Source organism: Anguilla anguilla, chromosome 17 (assembly GCF_013347855.1).
Source record: "Anguilla anguilla isolate fAngAng1 chromosome 17, fAngAng1.pri, whole genome shotgun sequence".
NCBI classification, from domain to species: Eukaryota; Metazoa; Chordata; class Actinopteri; order Anguilliformes; family Anguillidae; genus Anguilla; species Anguilla anguilla.
In genome coordinates this window covers 7,918,129-7,944,545 of record NC_049217.1, presented here as the reverse complement: position 1 = coordinate 7,944,545, position 26,417 = coordinate 7,918,129, and the positions used below count along the sequence as shown (strand labels likewise).

At 41.6% G+C, this 26,417-nt stretch overlaps 3 protein-coding genes across 3 annotated transcripts; 1 reads left to right on the top strand and 2 right to left on the bottom strand.

The window, feature by feature from the left end:
- Window positions 1-9,052: 9,052 nt before the first annotated feature.
- si:ch73-248e21.7 lies at window positions 9,053-11,696 on the bottom strand. Its single transcript, XM_035398882.1, has 3 exons — window positions 11,494-11,696; window positions 10,225-10,953; window positions 9,053-10,164 (listed from the first exon to the last, which is right to left on the bottom strand). Exons 2-3 carry the CDS (start codon window positions 10,337-10,339, stop codon window positions 9,053-9,055), a joined length of 1,227 nt encoding a protein of 408 aa, XP_035254773.1. The 5' UTR covers window positions 10,340-10,953; window positions 11,494-11,696.
- A 2,497-nt stretch (window positions 11,697-14,193) lies between these two features.
- si:ch73-248e21.5 lies at window positions 14,194-17,616 on the bottom strand. The gene is made up of 2 exons (XM_035398175.1): window positions 17,494-17,616; window positions 14,194-16,404 (listed from the first exon to the last, which is right to left on the bottom strand). Exons 1-2 carry the CDS (start codon window positions 17,578-17,580, stop codon window positions 14,479-14,481), a joined length of 2,013 nt encoding a protein of 670 aa, XP_035254066.1. The 5' UTR covers window positions 17,581-17,616; the 3' UTR covers window positions 14,194-14,478.
- A 1,360-nt stretch (window positions 17,617-18,976) lies between these two features.
- On the top strand, window positions 18,977-23,882 carry unc119.2 (unc-119 lipid binding chaperone B homolog 2). The gene is made up of 5 exons (XM_035398207.1): window positions 18,977-19,351; window positions 20,114-20,227; window positions 21,834-21,924; window positions 22,238-22,410; window positions 23,176-23,882. The coding sequence occupies exons 1-5, from the start codon at window positions 19,114-19,116 to the stop codon at window positions 23,283-23,285; spliced, it is 726 nt and encodes a 241-aa protein (XP_035254098.1). The 5' UTR covers window positions 18,977-19,113; the 3' UTR covers window positions 23,286-23,882.
- The last annotated feature ends 2,535 nt before the right edge of the window (window positions 23,883-26,417 follow it).

The following is a 26,417-nucleotide window of genomic DNA, read 5'->3' as shown; positions in this document are numbered from 1 at the left end:
CCAATGTCTAAATAAATAATACGCTACGGTAAAGCTTTGAGAGGATGAATCATTACTTTTCTTTGGCATGGATCCATTTGAAGACAATATCGGATGAGTTCGTTCAGTCTTTAAATCTGTCATTATGGTGAGAAACAGCTAAACCATTGTATTGATAGGTTCTGAGTTTCTGTGCAAACGCGCGAAAACACGCTGGTATAATGAAATAATAACGGTAGCCTAATACATATATAGTCCGCTTCGTTCCGTTGCTACCATCACATAACGACCTAGAGCTGCAGTTTCTCGCTGCAATTACTAATATTGAATATAAACAAAAGACGCAATGTATGCTGTAGTCTGCCAATGTCTAGATAAATAATACGGTCCGTTTGAAGACAATATCGGGTCAGTTCGTTTAGTCTTTAAATCCGTCATTATGCTGAGAGAAATCGTATTCTCAATTTAATCTCTAAATTGACAGTAAGCTTAGGGTTGTAACTATGTAGTTGTTTCGTAGGTGACTTAACTCGTCTTAACTATTGCTTGTATTTGTGCATGGACTGCGTTGTTGCTGTTCTTGTCTGTGTTAGTGTTAATCAGTGTAACCTACAGGGTTTAAATTGAACAATGCGGTTGTTCCCTGCATTTAGAACGGTAGGCTACTGCCCTCTAGGGTTTTCGACACACTTGTTCCTGGTTATGGTTATACATTTTGTTGTACATCGCTCTGGATAAGAGCGTCTGCCAAATGCCTGTAATGTAATGCAATATTCCGTAGCAACAAGATGAACCCGACATTAGCCCTAAAATATGCCAATACAGCAGTGAAAACGCTGCTAACTGAATGACGCAATAAGCGAGACTAACTTTTTTTTTTAAATTACCACGTCATTCTACAGTCAATATCTGGGACTAAACTTTGAATAATTATACAATCTTACCACCGGTTTCACGCGTAGAGATGTCCCTTTTGCGACTGAGTGGTCATATATTGTCGTGGACAATCCGTTTGTGATTCCTGTTGCTTAAGGCGTTGTCGCCGTTTTTCGTACGATTTGGCTTCATTGACAGTTCATTTATTCAGTAGGTGAGAGTATAAGCTTTCTAACGATGTATAACATGTATGATTTTTCATTTGGAATAGCGTTTTATAGTTCAGCGCAACGGAATATTTTCTTATCGCATTCACTTGCGCATTGTGGCGTAGCATAAAAGACGATTCACCTAACTAAACGTTGTCAACGATTTTCATAATTTCTTGTAGAGTACTATTATTACTGAGGACTTAAGGGCTTAGCTAAGCCATTTCTTCGCTGATAGACCTATCTGACATCGTTTTCTGACGCAAAACAGAAGCGGATAGGACTTTGTAATTGATTTTCTGTCTCTATACTAGGCTACTAAACACAGATAAAATGTCATGTTGCTATGTAAGTATTACTGCTCAAAATATTTCGGTTATATACGTTCTTTTCGTTATATACGTTCTTTTTGAAATTGGGTGTCTTTAAATAGGTTAGTGGTATTATATAATGTAGATTTTTCACACTGCAATGTAAGCGTTAGTGTAATAGTTTTTGTGACCCATGGAACAGTGATGACGAGAGTGTTGGAACGTTGCTAAAATGTGGTGGACGGTTGAAAATTATTTTAGTCCCATCTCCATCCGTCATTAGGCTACGCTGGGAATTAGCTAAACCATTTTTATTGATAGTAATTGAGTTTCTCTGCAAACGCGCGAAAACACGCTGGTATAATAAAACAATGACGGTAAATATAGCCTATATATATAGTCCGCCTCATTCCGTTGTTACCATAATATAACAAACTTTCCTGTGTCTACAGCTGCAGTTTCTCGCTGCAATTACTATTGAATATAAACAAAAGTCGCAAATGCTGTAGTCTGCCAATGGCTAAATAAATAATAAGGTATTCTTCGCGCAGCACGCATGCTAGCAGGAATGTCCAGTTGATTTTTCGTTTCGTTTTTTTTATGTCGTATTTATTAGGCTATATGAAATATGTATTATTATCCTATCTGTCTCTGAGGCGCTCTGAAATGTGCATTCTCTGCTAAGTTGAGCAATGGATTGGTATATGTGTCTGACGTACTGTTGCACAGTACACCGACACTTCAGCACTTTTTCGGTACTTAAAAAAAAAAAAAAAAAAAAGAAACGGTTCCGTATTAGAATTTTCCGACGTTCGGTAGTTTTGCGTCAAATGTAAAAGCCAGGGACATGTGTCTCCCGCATTACCGATTGAGAGGATGAAAAGTTATGATTTGTCAGAATCTTCGCTAGATGGCAGTAGCAACTAAAGCCGCGTTTCCACCGCAGGAACTATACCCCGGAACTAGGAACCTTTTGAGGAACTCAGTGCGTTTCCACCGCAGGAACTAGGGTCTAAATTTAATTCTGGGGGCTTTGTTTTACCCCCCAAAACGTTCCTGCTCGGGGGTAGTACTTTCCGAAAGTACAGGAACCTTTTGGGTGGAGCTTGCAGCGCTGAACATTTCTGATTGGTCGAGTACTCGTAGCATTTGTGTTGTATTTATTTTCCGCCATTACCCGCCATGTTTGAAAATATGCAGCGGCAAACCAATTTATTTTCATAATAACTTCAAATCAAACTTGTATGTTATGCGGCGCAGTAGCCTACTTTTGGTTATAGCCTGTCCACGTCTTGGAATTATAACGTGTGCTCTTCTGTTCTTTTCTTGCTTTAGTATTCGTTTTATAAAATGCTAAGCATTCGTGCTGGGACAGCATATTACGTAGGCTACCAAAACATTCAAACGGATTAATTCGGTTGCTGAATATTTTCTTCCGGATTTTCTTTGTTAGCTCGTTGTAATTGACTCAAAACGTTTGATACAGTTATGTGAGGTATGCGGTAGTTCTGCATAATTAACATTGGTGATACAGTACAAGCAAACTGGAAATCACCTTCCGCACTTTTTATCCGGGTAAAATAACAGGTTAATTCTAGTAATCTTCGCTTTAGCTTTTTCAGACTGCCGTAATTTTACTCAATTTTACTGCCATTTTTCAATTCCACGAAAAGACCAGGAAGACTATGGACTCATTTATGGTGCATGGTTCTCATCTGGAGGGCACACTTCGCTGCTCGGCTAGCAGTAACTTCGAAGGAAAGCAAACGGTGGCTGTACCACTACTAATTTTTACATTTTCACGCAAGTCCGAGTTTTCGTTCTATTCTTGTCATTTTGCGATTAGCCTATATGGAATTGACGACGAGAAAGTAATAAAACAGCAAATTGTTTACAACGTGTGCATGTTTTCTGCTGTTAATGAATGTGTTTGAGAGGATATATGAAAATCAATAAATACAAAAGTAACCATATATAGTCATTGTTGGTAACCCGTTGTATATAAGTGGAATAAACCCCTCCGGGCTGTCCCGGTTATTAGAAAATAATGTAGGCTACTTCGGTGGTAGTATGGGGTTACAGAAGAAATCATGACAGATGGACCGACGACAACGTCAGTGGGCTAATTTGCCTAATCTTCGCGGTACTTTAGACCCCGGTGGAAACGCAGACAACCATTGGCTGAAGGAACCTTTTAGTTCCTGGTAAAGTAGTTCCTGGGACTGAAAGTTCCGGGTAATTTTGGTGGAAACGCGGCTTAAGGTTGGCAAGTGAGGTGACCTGCGCTTGTGGATTTTTTCGTGGTTGATACAGCGCAAGCTTAGACTCAGTTCACTTCAGTAGCAATAGCTGTTCTAATTTGTAAATATTTTATTATAGGAAGATGCTGTATTGTTATTGAAATGTGCTGTTTTTAGATATATTTTAAAGTGAAAGACCTGTTTACAGATAATTTACTTTACAATTGTTTAATTTTTGAAATATATTTTATATAGTTTTCTATGGTTTAGTGCTGTAACACTATAGTCCTATGCTTATTGATATGTTGAACAGGCTTCAACTTAAAGGTTGTTAATAAACCGGGTTTTTAATAAACCGTGAATTCGAAAATGAGGTCATCCCTTGTGGACATTATGTTTCTGATCTATTAAGGTAATTTCAGTGTCGTTAGGTACCGAGTATTGAATCAGTATCGTTTCAGTATCAATTATCGTGATACTACACCTGGTATCGGTATCAAAGTCAAAATTTTGGTATCGTGACAACACTAGTGTGACGCCTTTTTTAGTTGCGGCGCAGAAACACTGCAGCTGTGCATACACGCCGGACCATCTAAGTGTTACGACATAGTAAAGGCCTTTACGGGAAGCGGCCAGGGCACATCCGTGGCGACGTAACTAAGTCATCCAACAGCGTCTCTTAGCACAAAATTGGCCATAAGTCATCAATATTTAATACGATCATCATGATATTCAGTAGATATGTTGGGTGAAGGCATATGATCATGAGGACAGAGCCATTTTAAAATCGTTCCATAGGGGGCGCGATGCTGCCAATGCTTGGACCCCTCCCAACGCCGCTTGCGGCTTTAATTATTCTTATTATTATTTTTTTCCGCTAAAAGTGTCTGAGGCTCAGCAACCGTAAGTCCTGGAGCAACCAAATGTGGCAGGTGGGTTCCTATGGGCCCCCACTACTCAGGCACTAAAAACCACGTACGTCGGCCAGATGGTGGCGCTATAACAAAGGGTTTTGCGTAAAAGGCCATAACTCCCACACCATAAGTTAGATCAACACAAAACTTTATAGATCCATGCCTCTGAACGTGCTCTATACTTTTGCCATTGGGACCACCTGTGTCCGCCATATTGTTTTCCTGCCATTTTAACTTTATCGTTGGGGCGTGGCAGCTTTCTCCGCTTAAATGTCTGAGGCTCAGCAACCATAAGTTGTAGACCAACCAAATTTGGTAGGTGGGTTCCTATGGCACCCCACTACCCAGGCACTAAAAATCACCTATGTCGGCCAGATGGTGGCGCTATAACAAAGGATCATAGTTGAAAAGGTCATAACTCCCACACCGTAAGTCAGATCAACACAAAACTTCATCGACTGATGCATCTGAATGTGCTCTACAACTTTCCTATTGGGAGCACCTATGTCCGCCATATGGTTTGCACACCATTTGGACTTTTTCATTAGGTGGGGTGCGGAAAAGCTGGAGCTCCAAATCCAAACGATTACGACATCGAGTAAACTTCTTTACGGCAAGCGACAACCATGGCGACGCTAGTTTTTATCAGTGAAAGCACGGTCTGACACTGCCACCTAGCGTGCATGCTAGGATAGGCGACCAAAAGTTTTTCAGTAAAAGCTTTCTGAGAGGATGAATAATTACTTTTCTTTGGCATGGATCCATTTGAAGACAGTATCGGGTGAGTTCGTTTAGTCTTTGAATCTGTCATTATGCTGAGAAATAGTTAAACCATTTTATTGATAGGTTCTGAGTTTCTGTGCACACGCGCGAAAACACGCTGGTATAATAAAACAATGACGGTAATACATATATAGTCCGCTTCGTTCCGTTGCTACCATAACATAACAGACTATCTTATGTCTACAGCTGCAGTTCTCGCTGCAATTTCAAACATTGAATATTCACAAAAGACGCAATTTATGCTGTTCTTTGCCAATGTCTAAATAAATAATACGCTCCGATAAAGCTTTGAGAGGATGAATAATTACTTTTCTTTGGCATGGATCCATTTGAAGACAGTATCGGGTGAGTTCGTTAAGTCTTTAAATCTGTCATTATGCTGAGAAATAGCTAAACCATTTCATTGATAGGTTCCGAGTTTCTGTGCAAACGCGCGAAAACACGCTGGTATAATGAAACAATGACGGTAGCCTAATACATATATGGTCCGCTTCGTTCCGTTGCTACCATAACATAACGACCTACAGCTGCAGTTTCTCGCTGCAATTACTAATATTGAATATAAACAAAAGACGCATTTTACGCTGTAGTCTGCCAATGTCTAAAATAATACGGTCCATTTGAAGACAACATCGGGTGAGTTCGTTTAGTCTTTAAATCCGTCATTGTGCTGAGAAATCGTATTCTCAATTTAATTTCTAAATTGACTGTAAGTTTAGGGTTGTAACTAGGTAGTTGTTCCGTAGGTGACTTAGTCTTAACTCGTCTTAACTATTGCTTGAATGTTCTCATAGACTGCGTTGTTGCTGTTCTTGTTTGTGTTAGCGTTAATCAGTTTAACCAGCTGGGTCCAAGTTGAACTATGCGGATGTTTCCTGCACTTGGAACGGTATTTCTCTCTAGGGTTTTCGGCACACTAATTCCTGGTTATGGTTATACATTTTGTTGTACGTCGCTCTGGATAAGAGCGTCTGCCAAATGCCTGTAATGTAATGTAATGTAATGTAATGTAATGCAATATTCCGTAGCAACAAGATAAACCCGACATTAGCGCTAAAATATGCCAATACAGCAGTGAAAAGGCTGCTCACTGAATAAGGAAATAAACGAGACAATTAAAAACAAAAATTATACCATGTCATTCTACAGTCAATATCTGGGACTAAACATTTAATAAATATACAATCTTACCATCGGTTTTACGCGTAGAGATGTCCCTTTTGCGAATGAGTGGTTATATATTGTCTTGGATAATCCGTTTGTGAAATGTCGGATATTTTCAAAAATAGCTGTGCGTAATACCACACCTGTTGCTTACGGCGTTGTCGTTCTTCTTAGTCCAATTTGGCTTGATTGACAATTCATTTATTCAGTAGGTGAGAGTATAAGCTTTCTAACGATGTATAACATGTCTGATTTGGCTTTTGGAATAGCGTTTTATAGGTCAGCTTAACCGAAAATTTTCTGATCTGCCAATGTCTACATAAATAAACCGGTAGGCTGCTCCGCGGTCAGCACGCGGGTCGCGAGTTGATATTAAGTCCTTTTTTTAGTTTTTTCTCAATGTCGTCTTTATTATTTGAAATGTGCATTTAGTGTCATTATTCTATCTGTCTCTGTGGCGCTCTGAAATGTGCATTCTCTGCTAAACTGAGCAATGGATTGGAATATGTGTCTGACGTAGTGTTGCACGGTATGCCAAAACTTCAGCACTTTCTGGGTACTTAAAAAAAAAAAAAAAACAGAAAAAAAAAAACGGTTTCGTATTTGAATTTCCCGATGTTCGGTAGTTCTGTGTCAAATGTAAAAGCCAGGGAAATGTGTCTCCCGCATTACTGATTTAGAGGATGAAAAGTGTAGTTTGTCAAAATCTTCGCTAGATGGCAGTAGCAACTAAGGTTGCCAAGTGAGGTGACCTGCGCTTGTGGATTCACTTCCCTGATACAGCGCAAGCTTTGACTCAGTTCACTTTAGTAGCAATAGGTGTTCCAATTTGGAAATATTTTATTATAGATAGATGCTGTATTGTTATTAAAATATGCTGTTTTTCAATCTATTTAAAGGTGAAAGACCTGTTTTAAAAATTATGTACTTTACAACTGTTTAATATTTGAAATATTTTTAACATTTTTCTATTGTTCAGTGTTGTAACACTATAGGCCTATGCATATTAATATGTTGAAGAGGCTTCAACTTAAAGGTTGTTAATGAACCAGGTTGTTCATAAACCATGAATTCGAAAATGAGGTCAACCTTTGTGGACATTATGTTTCTGATCTATTAAGGTAATTTCAGTATCGTTAGGTACCGAGTATCTAATTAGCATCGTTTAAGTTTCAAATATCATTTCAGTATTGAGTATCGTAATACTAAACCTGGTATCACTATCAAAGTCAAGATTTTGGTATCGTGACAACACTAGTGTGACACCTTTTTTAGTTGCGGCGCAGAAACGCTGCAGCTGTGCATACACGCCGGACCATCAAAGTGTTACGACATGCCATCTAAGTGTTACGACATAGTAAGGGCCTTGACGGGAAGCGGCCCGGACACATCCATGGCGACGTAACTAAGTCATCCGACAGCGTCTCTTAGCTCAAAATTGGCCGCAAGTCATCAATATTTTATACAATCATCATGATATTCAGTAGATATGTTGGGTGAAGGCATATGATCATGAGGACAAAGCCATTCTTAAATCGCTCCATAGGGGGCGCGATGGTGCCAATGCTTGGACCCCTCCCAACGCCGCTTGCGGCTTTAATTTGTGTTATTATTGTTGGTTAGCATATTATGGCAAAAAAATTGTAATTATCAGAACATGAGTAAATCTCTAAAAAAAATTTTTTTTTAAAGATTTTGTAAATGTCCTGCATTTTAAAGACCAGCGATCTCTGGAAGGGGAAAATCACTGTATCTCATGATTGACACATTTGCTAAATGATAGTTGCACCGTTTTCTCCCAGCAGATTTAGTTGGTAAAATAGTCTGTATGTAAATATAAGACTATGGATATGAAACATATAGCAAATTCTTTGAGACATGTCTTGTTAATAAAAAAAAGTCTTGTTATTTCATTGAAAATAAACAGCGAACTTTTTATTAATGTAAGTCCCCATGAGCCCCACCCCCCCCAGTACATACCAAACAGTGAAATCTGTATCATGATATAAATCGTACCGTTGGTTCAGAGAACAATTACATCCCTACTGTACAGCAGTGATATAGGCTGATTTCCATCCTTTGGAAGAAAAAAATGTCTGTTATCCTGAACATTTTGGAAAGTGCACATCATTACAGCAATATTCTCAAACCCTTTTACACACTGAAATGGTGAAATTATTTAGCACATAAACCTCACACCACAGTAGGAAATATTTCTATGAAAACTTCAATATAAAATAAATGCAACATTTTCCATAAACAAAAAATTGACTTTTGCTACTGTGAAAACATCTATTTGTGTAAAGTCTTCGACACATTTAGATATATTGAAAACTTAATTGCCAAATATAATGGCCAAATGTTTTTTTTTTAATGGCAAGCAGATTAAAACAAGTACATTAAGAAGAATACTGGACTCTTTATTGGACTGTTCCGCCAATGGTTCCCTGCACACCTCACCCCCAACCCACCCTTCCCCAAATGCGGTCAAAGAATCGGCACAAGCTACGGTTCTGCATATTGCTAATTGAAACCTCTGACAATGGGTCGATAGGTCGATCCATGGACGTTTTGCGCTACACTGCGGTGGTCAGGTAGATATCCGGCTGCTCCGAGTTGTCCCACGATGGGCCTGAGGGAGAGATGGCGGGGTAGAGGAAGACTGAAGGATCCGCTTCATCCTCGTCTATGTACATCAGAGGACGCTCCATCTCCCACTTCCTCGCTTCCTTCGTCCCTGGACTTCCCACTCCGTTCTCCGGCGGCACCTTGAACGTGCCCAGCAATGCCCCTCCCTCGTCCCCCCCGCCCCCGCCTCCCTCCACCGCCACCTCCTCGGCTCCCTGGCCCCCCCCCGCCCGCTCCCCCAGCTTCACTGGCCCTGCCCAGGCCTCCTCCTCCCTGCTTCCCCTCCTCTTGGATTTCCAGGCCAAGAGAAGTAGGCCAATGACCACGATGAAACAGGCCATCACAGCCACCACCACCACGGGGAGGAGTACTTGATCTCTACGAGCATTACGATTAGCATTAGCATTAGCCATTTTGGGTGTGATGGGGCTTTTCTGTCCACGGCTAGTTTCAGGGTCACCCGGATTATCTGTGGTGGATTCTAAGTAAGGTTCAGTGATACGTGTTGTTTCAGGATCATTGAGATTATCAGTGGTGGATTCTAAATAAGGTTCAGTGATACGTGTTGTTTCAGGATCACCTACATTATCTGTGGTGGATTCTAAATAAGGTTCAGTGATACGTGTTGTTTCAGGATCACCTACATTATCTGTGGTGGATTCTAAATAAGGTTCAGTGATACGTGTTGTTTCAGGATCACCTACATTATCTGTGGTGGATTCTAAATAAGGTTCAGTGATACGTGTTGTTTCAGGATCACCTACATTATCTGTGGTGGATTCAAAATAAGGTTCAGTGACACTTGTTGTTTCAGGATCACCTGGATTATCAGTGGTGGATTCTAAATAAGGTTCAGTGACATTTTTTGTTTCAGGATCACCTGGATTATCAGTGGTGGATTCAAAATAAGGTTCAGTGATACGTGTTGTTTCAGGATCACCTACATTATCTGTGGTGGATTCAAAATAAGGTTCAGTGACACTTGTTGTTTCAGGATCACCTGGATTATCAGTGGTGGATTCTAAATAAGGTTCAGTGACATTTTTTGTTTCAGGATCACCTGGATTATCAGTGGTGGATTTAAAATAAGGTTCAGTGATACCAGTTGTTTCAGGATTACCTGGATTATCAGTGGCTGATGCCAATGAATTGACAGGTGAAGAATTCTGGGTAAAGATTGGGAAGAAGGAGAGGGAGAGCAGCAAAGCATGTAACATAAGTCCACGCACCACCATCTTGGTGATTTTAGCACAGTTTATAAGGCAGGTCCAAAGATGATGCTGGTTCTAGAAGGGTTTAGAAGATCTCTTCTGCTGACTGACTTTAAAGGGAAAGTTGTATGATTTTAAATCATCTTCTTTTCATTTCACTTTAATTTTAGTTTGAGTTCAGAGTAAGTAAAAAAGTGGTTTGTGAAATATTTAGAATTGGCTCCTTATATTACAAATGTTTCTGCTAAATGTTGTTAAAGATTTACTGAGCAAGGCATATACAGTAATTAATGGTGGCATTAGGCATACATGTATTTTTGCATCTTCTCTTTTTCCTTTTCCAGTATCCTTGGTTCAGGTATTTTGTATCCTGGTCAATCAATTATCAAAGGTACTCTGCTGATCTTCCTTTCTGTTTTAGTCCAGGTTCAGCTGAGAGATGAGTCTGCAGTGCTCTTGCAAACACTCCTCCCTTTTCTGTGTTCCTCCAAGTGTCTTGGACAAGGGTGAACTCAGAAGCTCAGGTTACTTCCCTTTCCTTCCTGTCTCACTTTGTGTGCTGGTTCCTCTTACTTTCTCATCTCTTTTGAGCAGGTGGTCAGAGATTGTCGCAAAGAAGAATGAAATTCAGCAGAAATCTTAAATAGAGAGGGAGGAAATTACTGTAAATTTCCTAAATAATGAAATTTGTATAGGAAAATGTGTGGTGTTGATGTAGCAAACAGTGCATTGAATGCATTTTACATGATCTGTTTTTACTGTGTTGCAGTCTGTTGAGTAATTTTGTAGATTACATTTACAAACAATGAAAGAAAATTATTACAAAAAAGAAAAGTAGAACTACACCCAGCAAATGGAATAGCCTTTTAAAGGTGAGAAATGTTGTTTTTACAGTGAAAAAATATCAACACTGTACATGATGTATCTCCACTGTGTTCCTCTGGCTGTGCCCATAAACACTCAGTGTAGTTTCCTCTGCATAACACATCAATAGCTGTCTTCTATTCAAAAACATTAAAATCCTCCCAGTCTGTGTTCCTCTGGCTGTGCCCATAAACACTCAGTGTAGTTTCCTCTGCATAACACATCAATAGCTGGCTTCTATTCAAAAACATTAAAATCCTCCCAGTCTATGTCATTACTATTGTCACTCAAAAATTTAGAATAAAATTCCTTACCTTCATGTCTGTGTCCTAACTTTGAAGAATGAAGATATAAAGTTGTCAGTTTGAAACCTCTTTGACTGTCATAGTGGTTTATCTCACAGGAACACTGCAGGGTGTGTCCACACTCATCTTCTGCTCTTTCTCTCTCACTTTCAGGCACCAAAAGTCACACACCCTAATTCAGGCACTCTGTTTTTTCCTGAATATAGTGGGCGGGGCGGTGATCAGTGAGGGGTATGGGGCAAGATTACAGATTTCACTTCTTGGCAGTAATATGCAACTTTGTATTTCATGCTTTTTCTGTCATCGTTTTACCATTATTACTCCTTCCTCCTTTGGTTTCGTTGGGGTAAAGTTAGCCATGTGTGTGCACATGGACCTCATCCAGACAAGTAATTGATACAGGTGTTGACCAAATGGGTGCGACTGTGTTGATGTGTGAGAATAATATACTTGCGTGTGTGTTTGTTTGCTAGGGGATACATCTATGTGTGTTTGTGTGTATGCATGTTGTGTTTTATGCAGACATACAGTGCAGTCTGTAAGTATTTGGACAGTGTAACTATTTTTGTTGTCATGGCTCTATATGATTTTTTTTCTAGGAATAGCAATACTTTTGCTCTGTATCTTTCTGCAAACTCTATAGATGCCTTTATTTTCTACATTAAATAGTTAGATGTAGCACCATTAATATTGCTTCATTGAGACTATTCCTTTAATATCACTTTATTCAGACTAACCCTGTATTATTACATCATTCAGAGCATCCCTTTAATATCACTTAACTCAGACCATCCCTTTAATATCACTTAACTCAGAGCATCCCTTTAATATCACTTCATTCAGACCATTCCTTTAACATCATGTAACTCAGACCATTCCTTTAACATCATGTAGCTCAGACCATTCCTTTAACATCATGTAACTCAGACCATCCCTTTATCATCATTTAACTCAGACCATCCCTTTAACATCATGTAACTCAGACCATCCCTTTAATATCACTTCATTCAGACCATTCCTTTAACATCATGTAACTCAGACCATCCTTTTAACATCATGTAACTCAGACCATCCCTTTATCATCATTTAACTCAGACCATCCCTTTAACATCATGTAACTCAGACCATCCCTTTAATATCACTTCATTCAGACCATCCCTTTATCATCATTTAACTCAGACCATCCCTTTAACATCATGTAACTCAGACCATCCCTTTAATATCACTTCATTCAGACCATTCCTTTAACATCATGTAACTCAGACCATTCCTTTAACATCATGTAACTCAGACCATCCCTTTATCATCATTTAACTCAGACCATCCCTTTAACATCATGTAACTCAGACCATCCCTTTAATATCACTTAACTCAGACCATCCCTTTAACATCATGTAACTCAGACCATTCCTTTAACATCATGTAACTCAGACCATCCCTTTATCATCATGTAACTCAGACCATCCCTTTAACATCATGTAACTCAGACCATCCCTTTAATATCACTTAACTCAGACCATCCCTTTAACATCATGTAACTCAGACCATCCCTTTAATATCACTTCATTCAGACCATTCCTTTAACATCATGTAACTCAGACCATCCTTTTAACATCATGTAACTCAGACCATCCCTTTAATATCACTTCATTCAGACCATTCCTTTAACATCATGTAACTCAGACCATTCCTTTAACATCATGTAACTCAGACCATCCCTTTATCATCATTTAACTCAGACCATCCCTTTAACATCATGTAACTCAGACCATCCCTTTAATATCACTTAACTCAGACCATCCCTTTAATATCACTTAACTCAGACCATCCCTTTAATATCACTTAACTCAGACCATCCCTTTAACATTATGTAACTCAGACCATCCCTTTACTATCACTTCATTCAGTACATCCCACAGTACACCAAAGTGAAATATTCATTTAATATCACTTTTAGACCATCCCTTTTATATTTAGTCATTCAGACCATCCCTTTAATGTCACGTCATTCAGACCAGGACTTTAACATTCAGACAGTCCTTTTAATATCTCACGATCTGGGTGTGCTGAGTTGTTTCTTCTCTGCCACTCCCCTCCCTGTGGGTTTTGCAATAGGCCCACATGCTCTTCCTATTGCAGGGTCTTTCCTAATATTTGTACACTACACTTCCCCCCTTTCACTGTCATCCCTATGCCCTTCACCCCTATGCACACACACACACACACGCACACACACATACACATACACATACATACACACACACACACACACACACACACACACACACACACACACACACACACAGGCATGCACACACACACACACACACACACACAGGCATGCACACACACACATACACACACTGGCATGCACACACACACACCCCACACACACACATACACACACATGCACATGTGCACGTACACATATGCACAAAAGGTTTATCTTAACAAACAGCTCACATGCATGAACGTTCTTTGTACACCTCTTCATATCCTCCCAGCTGAGCCTCTCCTGTTAGGATATGGATGTGTTGGACATTGCTGATGTTATTTATGTCAGTGTGTGTGGGTGTGTGTGCATGATAACAGTGTGATACAGTCATTTCTTTGCCAGTATAATGTAACATGGTGTACTGTCAGTATTCTACTAAAACTATTAACATTATGACAGCATCTATGCTTGAAATACACACAAACACACATAGATATATTTTTAAATATTTTTTTTATCTTTTGTTTGTAAACCACTCATATAACCTCATGGTTTTTGGTCAGCATTTCTTTTGTTAATTAAAAAAAGGAAATCAAATAGTTGGAGACTAGTTCTGTACAAAGATTATCTATATAACATTTACATTTACATTACAGGCATTTAGCAGACAATCTTATCCAGAGCGACTTACACAACTTTTACACAACTTTTCATATATAAAAAACTGACGGTAGTTCCTAAATCCAAACAGAACTATTGCGGCTCGTCCTGTCTCTCTCTCATAGTTGCTCACTGTCCTCGTCCTGTTTGGCTTTCCCGTGCGCGTACCAAAACTCAGTTATTTCTGCCAGCGTCACTTTGGGCTGGACCCAGAGGTCCTCGGTCTCTCTCTCCTTCCTTCTCGTTTCGTCCCCCTCTCCGGTCCTCCTCTCTCTCCGCTCGTTTGGCCCCGTGCCTCCCGGAGCGGCGCAGGACCCGTTGGCGTACCAAAACTCCGCCCTTTCCTCCGCCGTCCCCGTGGGCCGAAGCCAGAGGCTCGTCCCCCGTTGCTCCGCTCCCCTCGTCTCCTCTTCGTCCACGCCGCCCCTCTTCCTCTTCCTCTGGATTGAGAGTCGAACCCCCAGGAACACGGTGACCCATAGGAAGACTGTTGCGGTCACTCCCAGAACCCACAGAGTGATGAAGCAGATCAGTTTGCGGTGTGCAGAGGGGAACGATGGTTTGTCTTGGGTTGTCTTGTTCTTGTTTGTACACAAGTCTGTTACATTCCCCTCCTGCACATTTGGGTATGAGTCTGCTACATTCCCCTCCTGGACAGCTGGGTATGAGTCTGTTACATTCCCCTCCTGCACAGTTGGATATGAATCTGTTACATTCCCCTCCTGGACAGTTGGGTATGAGTCTGTTACATTCCCCTCCTGCACAGTTGGATATGAGTCTGTTACATTCTCCTCCTGCACAGCTGGGTATGAGTCTGTTACATTCCCCTCCTGCACAGCTGGATATGAGTCTGTTACATTCCCCTCCTGCACAGTTGGATGTGAGTCTGTTACATTCCCCTCCTGCACAGCTGGGTATGAGTCTGTTACATTCCCCTCCTGCACAGTTGGATATGAGTCTGTTACATTCTCCTTGTCCACAATTGGATATGAGTCTGTTACATTCTCTTCATGCACAGTTGGATATGAGTCTGTTACATTCTCTTCATGCACAGTTGGATATGAGTCTGTTACATTCTCTTCATGCACTGTTGCATATGAGTCTGTTGCATTCTCCTTGTCCACAGTTGGATATGCGTCTGTTACATTCTCTTCATGCACTGTTGGATATGAGTCTGTTACATTCTCCTTGTCCACAGTTGGATATGAGTCTGTTACATTCCCCTCCTGCACAGTTGCATATGAGTCTGTTACATTCTCCACATCCACAGTTGGATATGAGTCTGTTACATTCTCTTCATGCACTGTTGGATATGAGTCTGTTACATTCTCTTCATGCACTGTTGGATATGAGTCTGTTACATTCTCCTTGTCCACAGTTGGATATGAGTCTGTTACATGCTCCTCGTGCACAGCTGGGTATGAGTCTCTGTACGTGCGTGTAACGGTGCTGTTGAAATCTGTCTCAGTGTGCGGAGGCATCGTTGAGGTATTCGCACCATCGGCCCATATGGCTGTATTATTTAAATCACCGTCTCTGACAGCACTGTTGTTGTGTAACTCTGTGTTGCTGGGAAAAGGATCAGTGGTCGAGGTGCTTTTGGTTGGCCACTCCATTTTGTATGTGTTGTGTGATACAGTCTTCCCAGTCATATCGTTTTGTGATTCTTCAGTCCTGAGATTTGGTGGAGTTGTGTACCAGGCGCCGTCTTCCCGGGTTGCCTGCCCACTTATTACATTCGCCGTAATGTAAGAGTTTCCTGATGTTGTGTTATGGCTGTTGAAATCTCTTTCAAAACCTTCATCTCTGTGCTCTATTGCATTGGTCGTTTCCCTGTCCAGCAAGGCTAGTGCTTGTGCGGCTGAATAGTCCTCTGTTTCCGTGATCGGAGCATTCAGCTGGTCTGTCACCCCACCAGCTGTGACACCCTGCACAGTCACGGTTGCGCTCCCAATGTGGGGCTCTGCCGTTGCATTGTGGGAAGCAGAAACAGGAATGGCGAGGAGAAGAGGAAATGGCAGGAGCAGATACAGTGCCCTCATCATCTGTGAGCGACAGAAGAAGCAGCCATTACTAAAATGCATCTTATTCATTGACTGGTTGTAATACAGCACTGTGTAATGAATCCCAGACTGAGTCCTCACTGACTGATGTAATACAGCAGAGTTTAATGAATCCCAGACTGAGTCCTCACTGACTGGTGTAATACAGCAGAGTGTAATGAATCCCAGACTGAGTCCTCACTGACTGGTGTAATAGTGCGCTGTGTAATGAATCCCAGACTGAGTCCTTACTGACTGGTGTAATACATCACTGTGTAATGAATCCCAGACTGAGTCCTTACTGACTGGTGTAATACATCACTGTGTAATGAATCCCAGACTGAGTCCTTACTGACTGGTGTAATACATCACTGTGTAATGAATCCCAGACTGAGTCCTTACTGACTGGTGTAATACATCACTGTGTAATGAATCCTAGACTGAGCCTGACCCTCCATCCACCTGAGGTGCTTTAGCTCCACAGACAGCGACCATTTCACCTGGATGGCAGACCCACAGAAAACTTAAACCCCCACCCAGCAGGCAGCACACCTGTCACCTATGCACCTGCAAAGGCCACCTGCACATGGATGATCATTAGAGGGGCTCAATGGTATCTGTACCTGATGCCTCCAGAAGCTGAAGACCAAGTGAGACTTACCTCCAGTATTCTGGTCTTGAATGCAAAAAACTGAACTGAACTGCATTTGTAATGCTTACTATCCCCAGTAGCGCCATCTAGTGGTTCAGTGTTTTTGTTCGCATTGAAATAAAAAACGCACGGATTCTCTACTATGTCCCAGTTTCAGTTCTGCTTTTCCTTCGTTGTTCTGCTCAATACAGCTTCTGTCTGTAGTAATGTAATGCTATGTGCTTTAATTTTTTGAACATTTGGCAGCCAGTCTCTCTGTAGAAGCAACATGTTTAATTCCTTCCTGTCTGTTCTGATTAAGCAATGCGGTCTGGTACGTCATGAGTTTACAGTAAACTGGGATTTGATATGAGCCGCATAACTACCAACAGACCCGTCATCAACCACCTGTCCCCAACATCAGTTCAAACACTTCTGATAGCGAAAAGAACAGCACGTACCAGTTTATTGTGCCCTTTCATTTTGACGTGTCTTGTATGTATTGTCCATAATTTCTTCACTTGCTTCTTGAGACAAACTTGTTGCATTCTGGGAAATACCGCACCGCTATACGTCCAACCAGGCTGACGTCAGGAGAGGAACTGATTGATACCATGGCAACTAAGGGCCGTTCTTGCACATTGCAAAGCATGACAGGATGTGGTGTATCCAGTGCTCTCAGTGCTCTATGATGTGAGAAAGACACAAAGGAAACTTTGAGTTGACTCATCTTGTTTCTCAGTTTTTAAGTGACATTTACACTTACATACAGGCTACAGAGTATCCAGATTACACTCATATACACACTACAGAGTATGAGATTACACTCACATACAGGCTACAGAGTATGAGATTACACTCACATACAGGCTACATAGTATCCAGATTACACTCACAAGCTTCAGAGTATCCAGATTACACTCACAAACTACAGAGTATCAAGATTACAGTCACATACAGACTACAGAGTATCAGATTACACTCATACAGACTACAGAGTATCATATTACACTTGCACTCAGACTACAGAGTATCAGATTACACTCACATACAGACTACAGAGTATCATATTACACTCGCGCTCAGACTACAGAGTATCAAATTACACTCACATACAGGCTACAGAGTATCCAGATTACACTCACAAACTTCAGAGTATCCAGATTACACTCACAAACTACAGAAGAGTATCCAGATTACACTCGCATACAGACTACAGAGTATCTAGATTACACTCGCATACAGACTACAGAGTATCTAGATTACACTCGCATACAGACTACAGAGTATCTAGATTATCAGACAGGTACACAGCAGTGGGGCAGCAGTGTAGTATAATGGGTAAGGAACCTTAAGGTCACAGGTTCCATTCCCAGGTAGGACGCTGCCATTGTACCTGTGAGCAAGGTATTTAACCTGTGTTGCTTCAGTAAATATCCTACGGTATAAATGGATACAATGTAAATGCTTTGTAAAAAGTTGTGCAAATTGCTCTGGATAAGGGCATCTGCTAAATGCCTATAATATAGTGTAATGTAGGTACACTGCTCAAGAACCCCGTCTGAACTTAAGATAAGGTTTGTTTAATCTTGCTGTTGATAAAGATAAAACCACAGCATCCAAGCAGTAAATGTGCAAAAACACCAGACACTGGCTGTTGTAATAATCTGGCATCTGTTTATGGCTGTGTCCCGGCCTGGTGATTATGATAAGGGTAGTGACCGGTGCTCTGGTGAAATTTTGCCGTTTTTGGTTGTTTGTGTGAATTAGTTACCAGAGAGCACTCTAGGTATGATAAGCAAGGCTTCTATGTCTTTTGACCCTCATGTGCCACCGTAGTCTTTTGTCTCTGTGGTTAATTGGGGATTAACTCAGATTAACAGCATCAGATTAATTTAATCTGGATGAGTCGCAGAGGGACAGTGTGAAATAGTGAGTATATCTAGAATACAGCCTGCACACTCTGACTGCAATGAACCTTCCAGTCTATTAACACGGAGAGAGAGGGTGACTTGGTCCAGATTTCGGTGAGCTTTGTGTAAATGACCCACAGGCACAGATCGACTGCGAGAGAATGAGGAATGGAGAACATGGAAGGAACAGAGAGAGACAGCAAGGAAGAGGGAGAAGCCTCGACCGAAATAGATGAGGAACGAGGGATGGAAGGACAGGCAGGGAGAGGGGAGGAAGGAGAGCAGGACATGGAGGAATGGAACGGGCTGATCTCTGGAGAGGGAGCTGGGGAGGTGGCAGACATTTTGGACAGTGATGACTCCATCACCCCGAATCATGTCCTGAGACTGACTGCCTACACTTCCGGTGAGTTTACATCCCTCTTAATGATGCAAAAACAAGCACACACACTTTTAGCTCTGATTAATGAAACGCATTGTCATGCACTATGTTTGAAGTGTGGTTTTGAGAACCCTCTGTACATGCAGTTTTTGTTTCATTCCTGAATCATTATCATTAATAAAGTAATTTCTTTAAATTAATTAATATATTAGCTCATCTATTTGGAAATGCATAATTTTTAAGTTTAATATCACCAAATTTAGCCAGCCTCTGTATTTCAAGGGTCCTGTTTGACATGGCAAAGCAGCTAACCGCAGTTAGCCTGATTAGTTTGTTGAAGTTTTGGGACAAATTCAGGATTTCATGAAGCGAGTTCACTGCTTTAGCCAAAATAGTTATCGGGGCAGCAGTGTCGTAAGCCCAAATTCGCAAAAACTCAGGTTTCAAGTTAAGTTAGCTGGATAACATGAATATAGCCTATATACTGTAAGCCACTTGGTGAAATCACACACACACACACACCAACGGCAGTAATGGACGCACCGTTTATAACAGGTTCTTGTCAATGAAGGAGCCAACATTGTAAGCTGACACGTGTTTCCACTGAACTGTCATTGTTTCTCTCTCTACCCAAAATGTTCGATGCTTGTAGCCTCTGAGACGTTGGAATATCTTTAGCAACTTGGAACTTCTGAGTTTTTTTTTCTCTTTTGTTTTGTTTTCTAAAATGCAGAGATATGTTTCACCTCAAATTTTGCTTTAATTATGTGTGTGCTTGTGGAGCAGATTACCTGTGCTCTCCGGAGGACAACATCTACACCATCGCCTTCTCTCGCTTCAAAATCAGAGATTTGGGCTCCGGGGCCCTTATACTGGACCTCAAAAGGCACTGTCCGACAGGTGCGTGTGTCTCTGAATGCCTGTGTGTTTGTACCTGTGTGTGTGTGTGTGTGCGTGTGTGTGTGTCTGTCCCAATGAGAAAAATATCTATTTAAGCATATTTTTCCTACAGAATGTTATGTTAAACCTGTTTGCATGAAAGAGCAGTTTCAGGGCATAGAGCTTGCTTAGCATGTTAAGAGATTAAGTATACTTCACTGATTCCGTTCAACTTATATACAGATATTACAGTGGCTAGAAAAAATGCATGCTATAAACACCTTTGCACATAAGCAACATCTTACTCACAAATTTAAATTCCAGATACTTCATAACATAACTGGGCACTCAGGCTGATTTGAAGACTCAGCTTAACTCGGTTGTCAATTCAGATCTTTTTTTGAGGGAAAAGGAAAATTGGGTATGAGGAAGGTATGTCCAATAATATTATAAAGAAATGATCACATCCACAGAAATACATGTAATTTTTTAAACTGTCTGTCTGTCCAATTCAGGTCACAATTAGCCTTCGGTTCATCTGATTGGGCTGTCCCTGTGTCATGGTTCAGATGATTGGTCAGTTGGGCTACCTGCAGTCTCCCAGCTGCCAATGAAATGTCCCAACTCAGCACAATAACTGCACAGTTCCAGAGCTGGAATTTAAAAAGTGCCCCACATGCAGCACAGTCAAGCATTGAAAGTGACGGTCTTTGTAAAATACAGTGGTACATCACTGCCCTCTAGTTGTCATATAATATGACAGCATCAATTCTTGGCAGACTAAAGCATTTATACTTTCAAAGTCATGAAATATATCAGATATATTACATTGCATTATCCAACACTTTTAAAAGATTTTAGTGTGGAACGGCCAATCATCTGCAATCGCAGCTGCATCATAGCTTGACCCCCACTGCCGTTTCAGGAGAGTAAAGACATCCATGGTTCTCCTCAGAAGCATATGGTATCGCCAGCTACTTCTTTGCATACCACAGACAACAGATAAGCTCACATAGAGTGGAGTATGAGGAAGGCCATTCACTATCGTCTTTATAACCCTTCATAATCCGTTTTAGCCTGCAGTCCATTGGTGCACAATGAACCAGCAGGGGGTGCTAGAGAGCAATGAAATGTGGAACCCTAACTGACTGATCCCTCCCTTGGCTGACCCCTCCCGTACCAGTCAGCAATTGCACGTCGCCCTATAAAGCTACCTGTCATAGTCGGCACTGACACGCTCTGGATTCCATTCGAGTCCTTGAGGCTCATCCATGCACCAGAGCAGGGTGCTTTAACTGAGTGAGCCATCCAGCAGCCCCCTCATTTATCACTTACAATTTCACTCATTTTATTTGTACATTTCAAGTTGTTTTGTATTATATAATATTATAGTGCCCAGTCAGCCAGCTGCCTCCATTACTAAACATCTCTCTCTCTCTCTCTCTCACACACACACATGCGCCGACACACTCACACGTGCACACACAAACACACACACACAAACGCTCAACCCCACATACACACAAACACTCACACATACACACACACACACTCACAAATGCGCGCACACACACACCCACACACACACGTGCTCACACACACATGCACACACATATTTCTCTTGCAGAAATTAAAGATGTGATGGAACAGGATGTCGGAAGGTTCATTCAGTATCACTTCAGCCCTGCATTTCTCACACTGAGGGAGATCGGAGCCACGTAAGTCCCAGCATGCTCTGCATCTGTCTGAACCATGCTTTACAGGCTGTGATGTGTGTGTCTGTGTGCGTGCGCGAATGTGTGCATGTGCGTGTATATGTGTGAGTATGTGTATTTGTGAGGGTGTGTGTGTGTGTGTGTGTGTATGCGTGAGTACATGTGCTTGTGTGCATGTGCCTGTATATGTGTGAGTATGTGTGTGTGTGTGTGTGTGTGTGTGTGTGTGTGTGTGTGTGAGTATGGGTGTGTGTGTCCGTGTGTGTGTGTGTCTGTGTGTCTGTGTGTATTAAAGACTTATTCACTTCTCTCTCAGGCTGGAGTTCACTGTAGGGGGGAAGGCTGTGAACAGGTTCAGGCTGATAGAGAGGCATTACTTCAGAGATCAGCTCCTCAAGACCTTCGACTTTGAGATCGGCTTCTGTATCCCCTACAGCAGGAATACCTGCGAGCACATTTACACCCTACCTGAGCTGGACGCTCACACAGGTGTGTGTTTATCAGGTGTGTTAGGGGCGATATAGCTCAGGAGGTAAGACCGATTGTCTGGCAGTCGGAGGGTTGCCAGTTCAAACCCCGCCCTGGGCATGTCGAAGTGTCCTTGAGCAAGACACCTAATCCCTAACCTCTAACAGCTCTGGCGAATGAGAGGCATCAATTGTAAAGCGCTTTGGATAAAAGCGCTATATAAATGCAGTCCATTTACCATTTACCATCTCAGTATTTACACCCTACCTGAGCTGGACGCTCACACAGGTGTGTGTTTATCTCAGTATTTACACCCTACCTGAGCTGGACGCTCACACAGGTGTGTGTTTACCTCAGTATTTACACCCTACCTGAGCTGGACGCTCACACAGGTGTGTGTTTACCTCAGTCTTTACACCCTACCTGAGCTGGACGCTCACACAGGTGTGTGTTTACCTCAGTATTTACAACCTACCTGAGCTTCACTCGCACACAGGTGTGTGTTTACCTCAGTATTTACACCCTACCTGAGCTGGACGCTCACACAGGTGTGTGTTGATATGTCGGTGTATGCTCACACTCATTTGTCAGAAAGTAGTCTGCCATGTGCTACAAAATATGGTTACTGAAAATAGGTCTGAATGTGTCATTGCCAGTAAAAGCAGATTAAATCTCTTTTCTTTCTTCATCTTCCCACCCTTTCCCTCCTTCCCTCCCATGTTCATCCTGTTTCCCACAATGTCCTTTACCTCCGGACCCCCCCGCTTACCTCCGACCCCCCAACAGTGGAAGAGATGATCGCCAGTCCGTTTGAGACCAAGTCAGACAGCTTCTACTTTGCCAACAACAAGCTGATAATGCACCACAAGGCAGAGTATTCCTTCTGTGAGAGATAGGAGCAGCACTGACTGTGTGTGTCTGTACCCTGCACCACTGACAGAGCACCAGAACTGACTGTGTGTCTGTATCCCATACCACTGACAGAGCACCAGAACTGACTGTGTGTGTCTGTACCTCACAGCACTTACAGAGCACCAGAACTGACTGTGTATGTCTGTACCTCACACCAGTGACAGAGCACTAGAAATGACTGTGTGTCTGTACCCCACACCACTGACAGAGCACTAGAAATGACTGTGTGTCTGTACCCCACACCACTGACAAGCACTATAAATGACTGTGTGTCTGTACCCCACACCACTGACCACCAGGAGGCATCCATACAGACTGACCCCCAGCCATCTCCATACTTCAACACTAAGGCCACACAACAATGTTAAAACTCAGTGGGACAATATTTACTGCCGAAGAGATAGTCTATTTATGCGCTAACTGGTTGAAGGTACTTATTTTATTTGTCATGTGATGTACCACAGTCAAAAAAGAAGGTATCCAAATTTACATTTCAAAAAGTCTCACTTTAATAGAGTCTATTCAACTGATACACATTAAGTTATTTTAATAGACACGCTTCTGCAGTCACATTAATGGAGTCAAATCATGTATGACTAGGCATTTCAAAACCCATTTTTAAAAACTTGTAACTATTAAAAGGGTTTTGTATTCAATCTTTCTTGTCTTTGCTCTGTTTATTTTCCTTACATATACTTATAAACTGCTTTGAGCAGCTGGTAGGAAACGATCTCGCTCTACAAATGAAGTTAGCGTCCATTATTAGTTGTCGTACTCTGTTAGAGTGATTTCCTGCTGTTTCAGCTCCCAGTTCGCAGTGCCCACTCATATTCATCAGTGTCCATTTCCACCGCTTCCTGTATCGATCTGAGGGAGTGCACACGAGCCTGCGCTCTCTCGCGCGGCGCATTAGCGTAGCAGCTGCTTCTTATCACACCGCAGCTTTGGCTCGCGCGCGCTGGCCGGCCGCCAACGCCCGACCGACCGGCCGAGGCCGCTGGCGCACGACGACACGCTGTCGTCGTGACCGACCGAAGCCCTCCCGTATCCCGGGGCGACGCTAGAGCCAGTTGTGCCAGCCGTAGTTGGCACTGGCACGGGCACTGGCACTGAGCAGATTTGACACCACACTGTGGGGCCCATCCACGCACTAGAACAGTGCTTTAACAGATACCAGACTATAAGGCCCAAGTTTCCACCGGAGGTTATATTGGTGGGCCAGTAGGAGGCGATCTTCCCTCTGGTCAAATAAAAACCAATGCCCCAGTGCAGTGATGGGGACACTGTGCTGTTGGGATGAGACATTTGGCCGTATCTGCTAAGCAAATAGCCTGAGTAATGCAAAGTGAAGTAGACTGCAAAAACAACTGTTGGAAGGAGTGTTAACATGTTATTTCCAATTTGAGTCTCTGAAAGTCCACTTGTCCTTGTGTTCTTACACCTGGAACACACAGTACAGGTTTTTCAAACATTATTGGAAAGAGCCGGCCAGGATGTTGATAGAGAGGAATCAAAAAAAGTTGTTGATTTTAAAACAAATGAGGACAAAAACCAAACAGCTCTGTAATCAAATGTGCGCTCTCAGGAAAAAATGTACGAAACGTGCTTAAAAAGGTTGTCATTGGAGCACATTATATTGTACCCCAAGCCATTGGTTTCATAATAATTAATTTGTACATTTTCTTCTTGTAGAAGGTACCAATGAACTGTAATTTGGCGTATTTGTACCTTAAAGAATGAAAATGTACCTTCACTATACCATTATTTCTGAGAGTGTGTATAATCAGGGCTTAATCTGTGTAAGGAAATGAACAGCGGCTCCTAAATTTGTTTTCACACAAGTGTTCCATTTCTTCGTTCTCTCTATTACCCCCATAACATCACCGTAAACATCCTCTCGGTATTTTTATTCAGACAATGCTGCGCTTATTTTCATTCGCGGCGGGGGGTTTCCTGTGCGATTCATTATTCACGGAAAGCACGAAATGGCCTCCGTGAGCCCTGCCCCCTGCCCCCTGCCCCTCCGAAATTAGCACTCTATCTCACTCACTGGTGTGCTTCACATCTCCTCCGTCCTTTCATTCTTCAATCCACTCATTCATCCCTTATCTTTCGTCCGAAACCCGCACCCGTCTTTTTTTTTTTTTATTTCTGAATGAAGAATGGTGGGAAGGAGATTAAGGGCAGGTTGACTGTTGCATTTTGGGACTTTTTAAGATGTGAAGTTTTGTATTACATGTTTACAATATTGTGTACAGTGGCATCTTCCAATCAGTAACCCCCCCTTCCCGCCCCAAATGTGTGCTGGTTTTAAGTCTAACCATAATACCATAATTGAGATTATAATTATCTGGTAATTGTTCTTCATCAGCTGTCTATTGCTGGATGGTTCAAGGCCACATTGTGTCAGAAATAGCTGTGTGTCATGATGAATGAATTCCCCCCATATTTACGCACAGGACTTTTAATCAGTCAGATGAGTCTGTATGCTTTCATCGTCCTCATGCGTTTCCTCTTCTGTTGCTGTACGAACAATACTCTGTTTATGCCACAGTTTACATTTTACAGTTAACATTTTTTTGCTGAAAATAAATATATATATATATGAAATAACAGACTTTCAGGTTAAATTATTTGGTTTTAACGAATTGTGGATGAAACAGAGGGTTTGAATAGCTCTCCTTAGCAGGATTACAGGGCTCTTGTGAGCAGTGTGAAAAGTGTGCGGCATTGACTAAAGTTTGCTAGACATTTACATATAAAATATATATAAAATATATTATCAATGCAATATATAAAATTATATTATCAATGTATTGCAATGCTTCACAGAATTCAGCCAAATTACTCATTATTGGGACTTTCGGATATTGCAATATATTTAAAATATATATTAATATAAAATGTATTTATTATATTCTTAAAAAACACACACAAAAAAACATGCAGGTATATGCAATACATTGCAGTATATTCCATTCTGTAAGGGTATGTGATTGGTTCACAGCCCAGGATGGATTCAAGCCCATCCTCTGCCAGTTGGCACTCAGGAACAGGCCTACAGGTGGGTCTGGTGAATGAAATGATGAATGATGAAGTCCTGGAAGCATGCTTGT

Coding starts and splice junctions, on each gene's coding strand:
- si:ch73-248e21.7 (XM_035398882.1), bottom strand. CDS start 10,339: ATGGTGGTGCGTGGACTTATGTTACATGCTTTGCTGCTCTCCCTCTCC. Junction 10,165..10,224: donor ATCAGCCACTGATAATCCAG/GTAATCCTGAAA, acceptor CTGATAATCCAG/GTGATCCTGAAACAAAAAAT.
- si:ch73-248e21.5 (XM_035398175.1), bottom strand. CDS start 17,580: ATGCAACAAGTTTGTCTCAAGAAGCAAGTGAAGAAATTATGGACAATA. Junction 16,405..17,493: donor TGAAAGGGCACAATAAACTG/GTACGTGCTGTT, acceptor TGTCGCTCACAG/ATGATGAGGGCACTGTATCT.
- unc119.2 (XM_035398207.1), top strand. CDS start 19,114: ATGGAGAACATGGAAGGAACAGAGAGAGACAGCAAGGAAGAGGGAGAA. Junction 20,228..21,833: donor CAAAAGGCACTGTCCGACAG/GTGCGTGTGTCT, acceptor TTTCTCTTGCAG/AAATTAAAGATGTGATGGAA. Junction 21,925..22,237: donor CTGAGGGAGATCGGAGCCAC/GTAAGTCCCAGC, acceptor CTTCTCTCTCAG/GCTGGAGTTCACTGTAGGGG.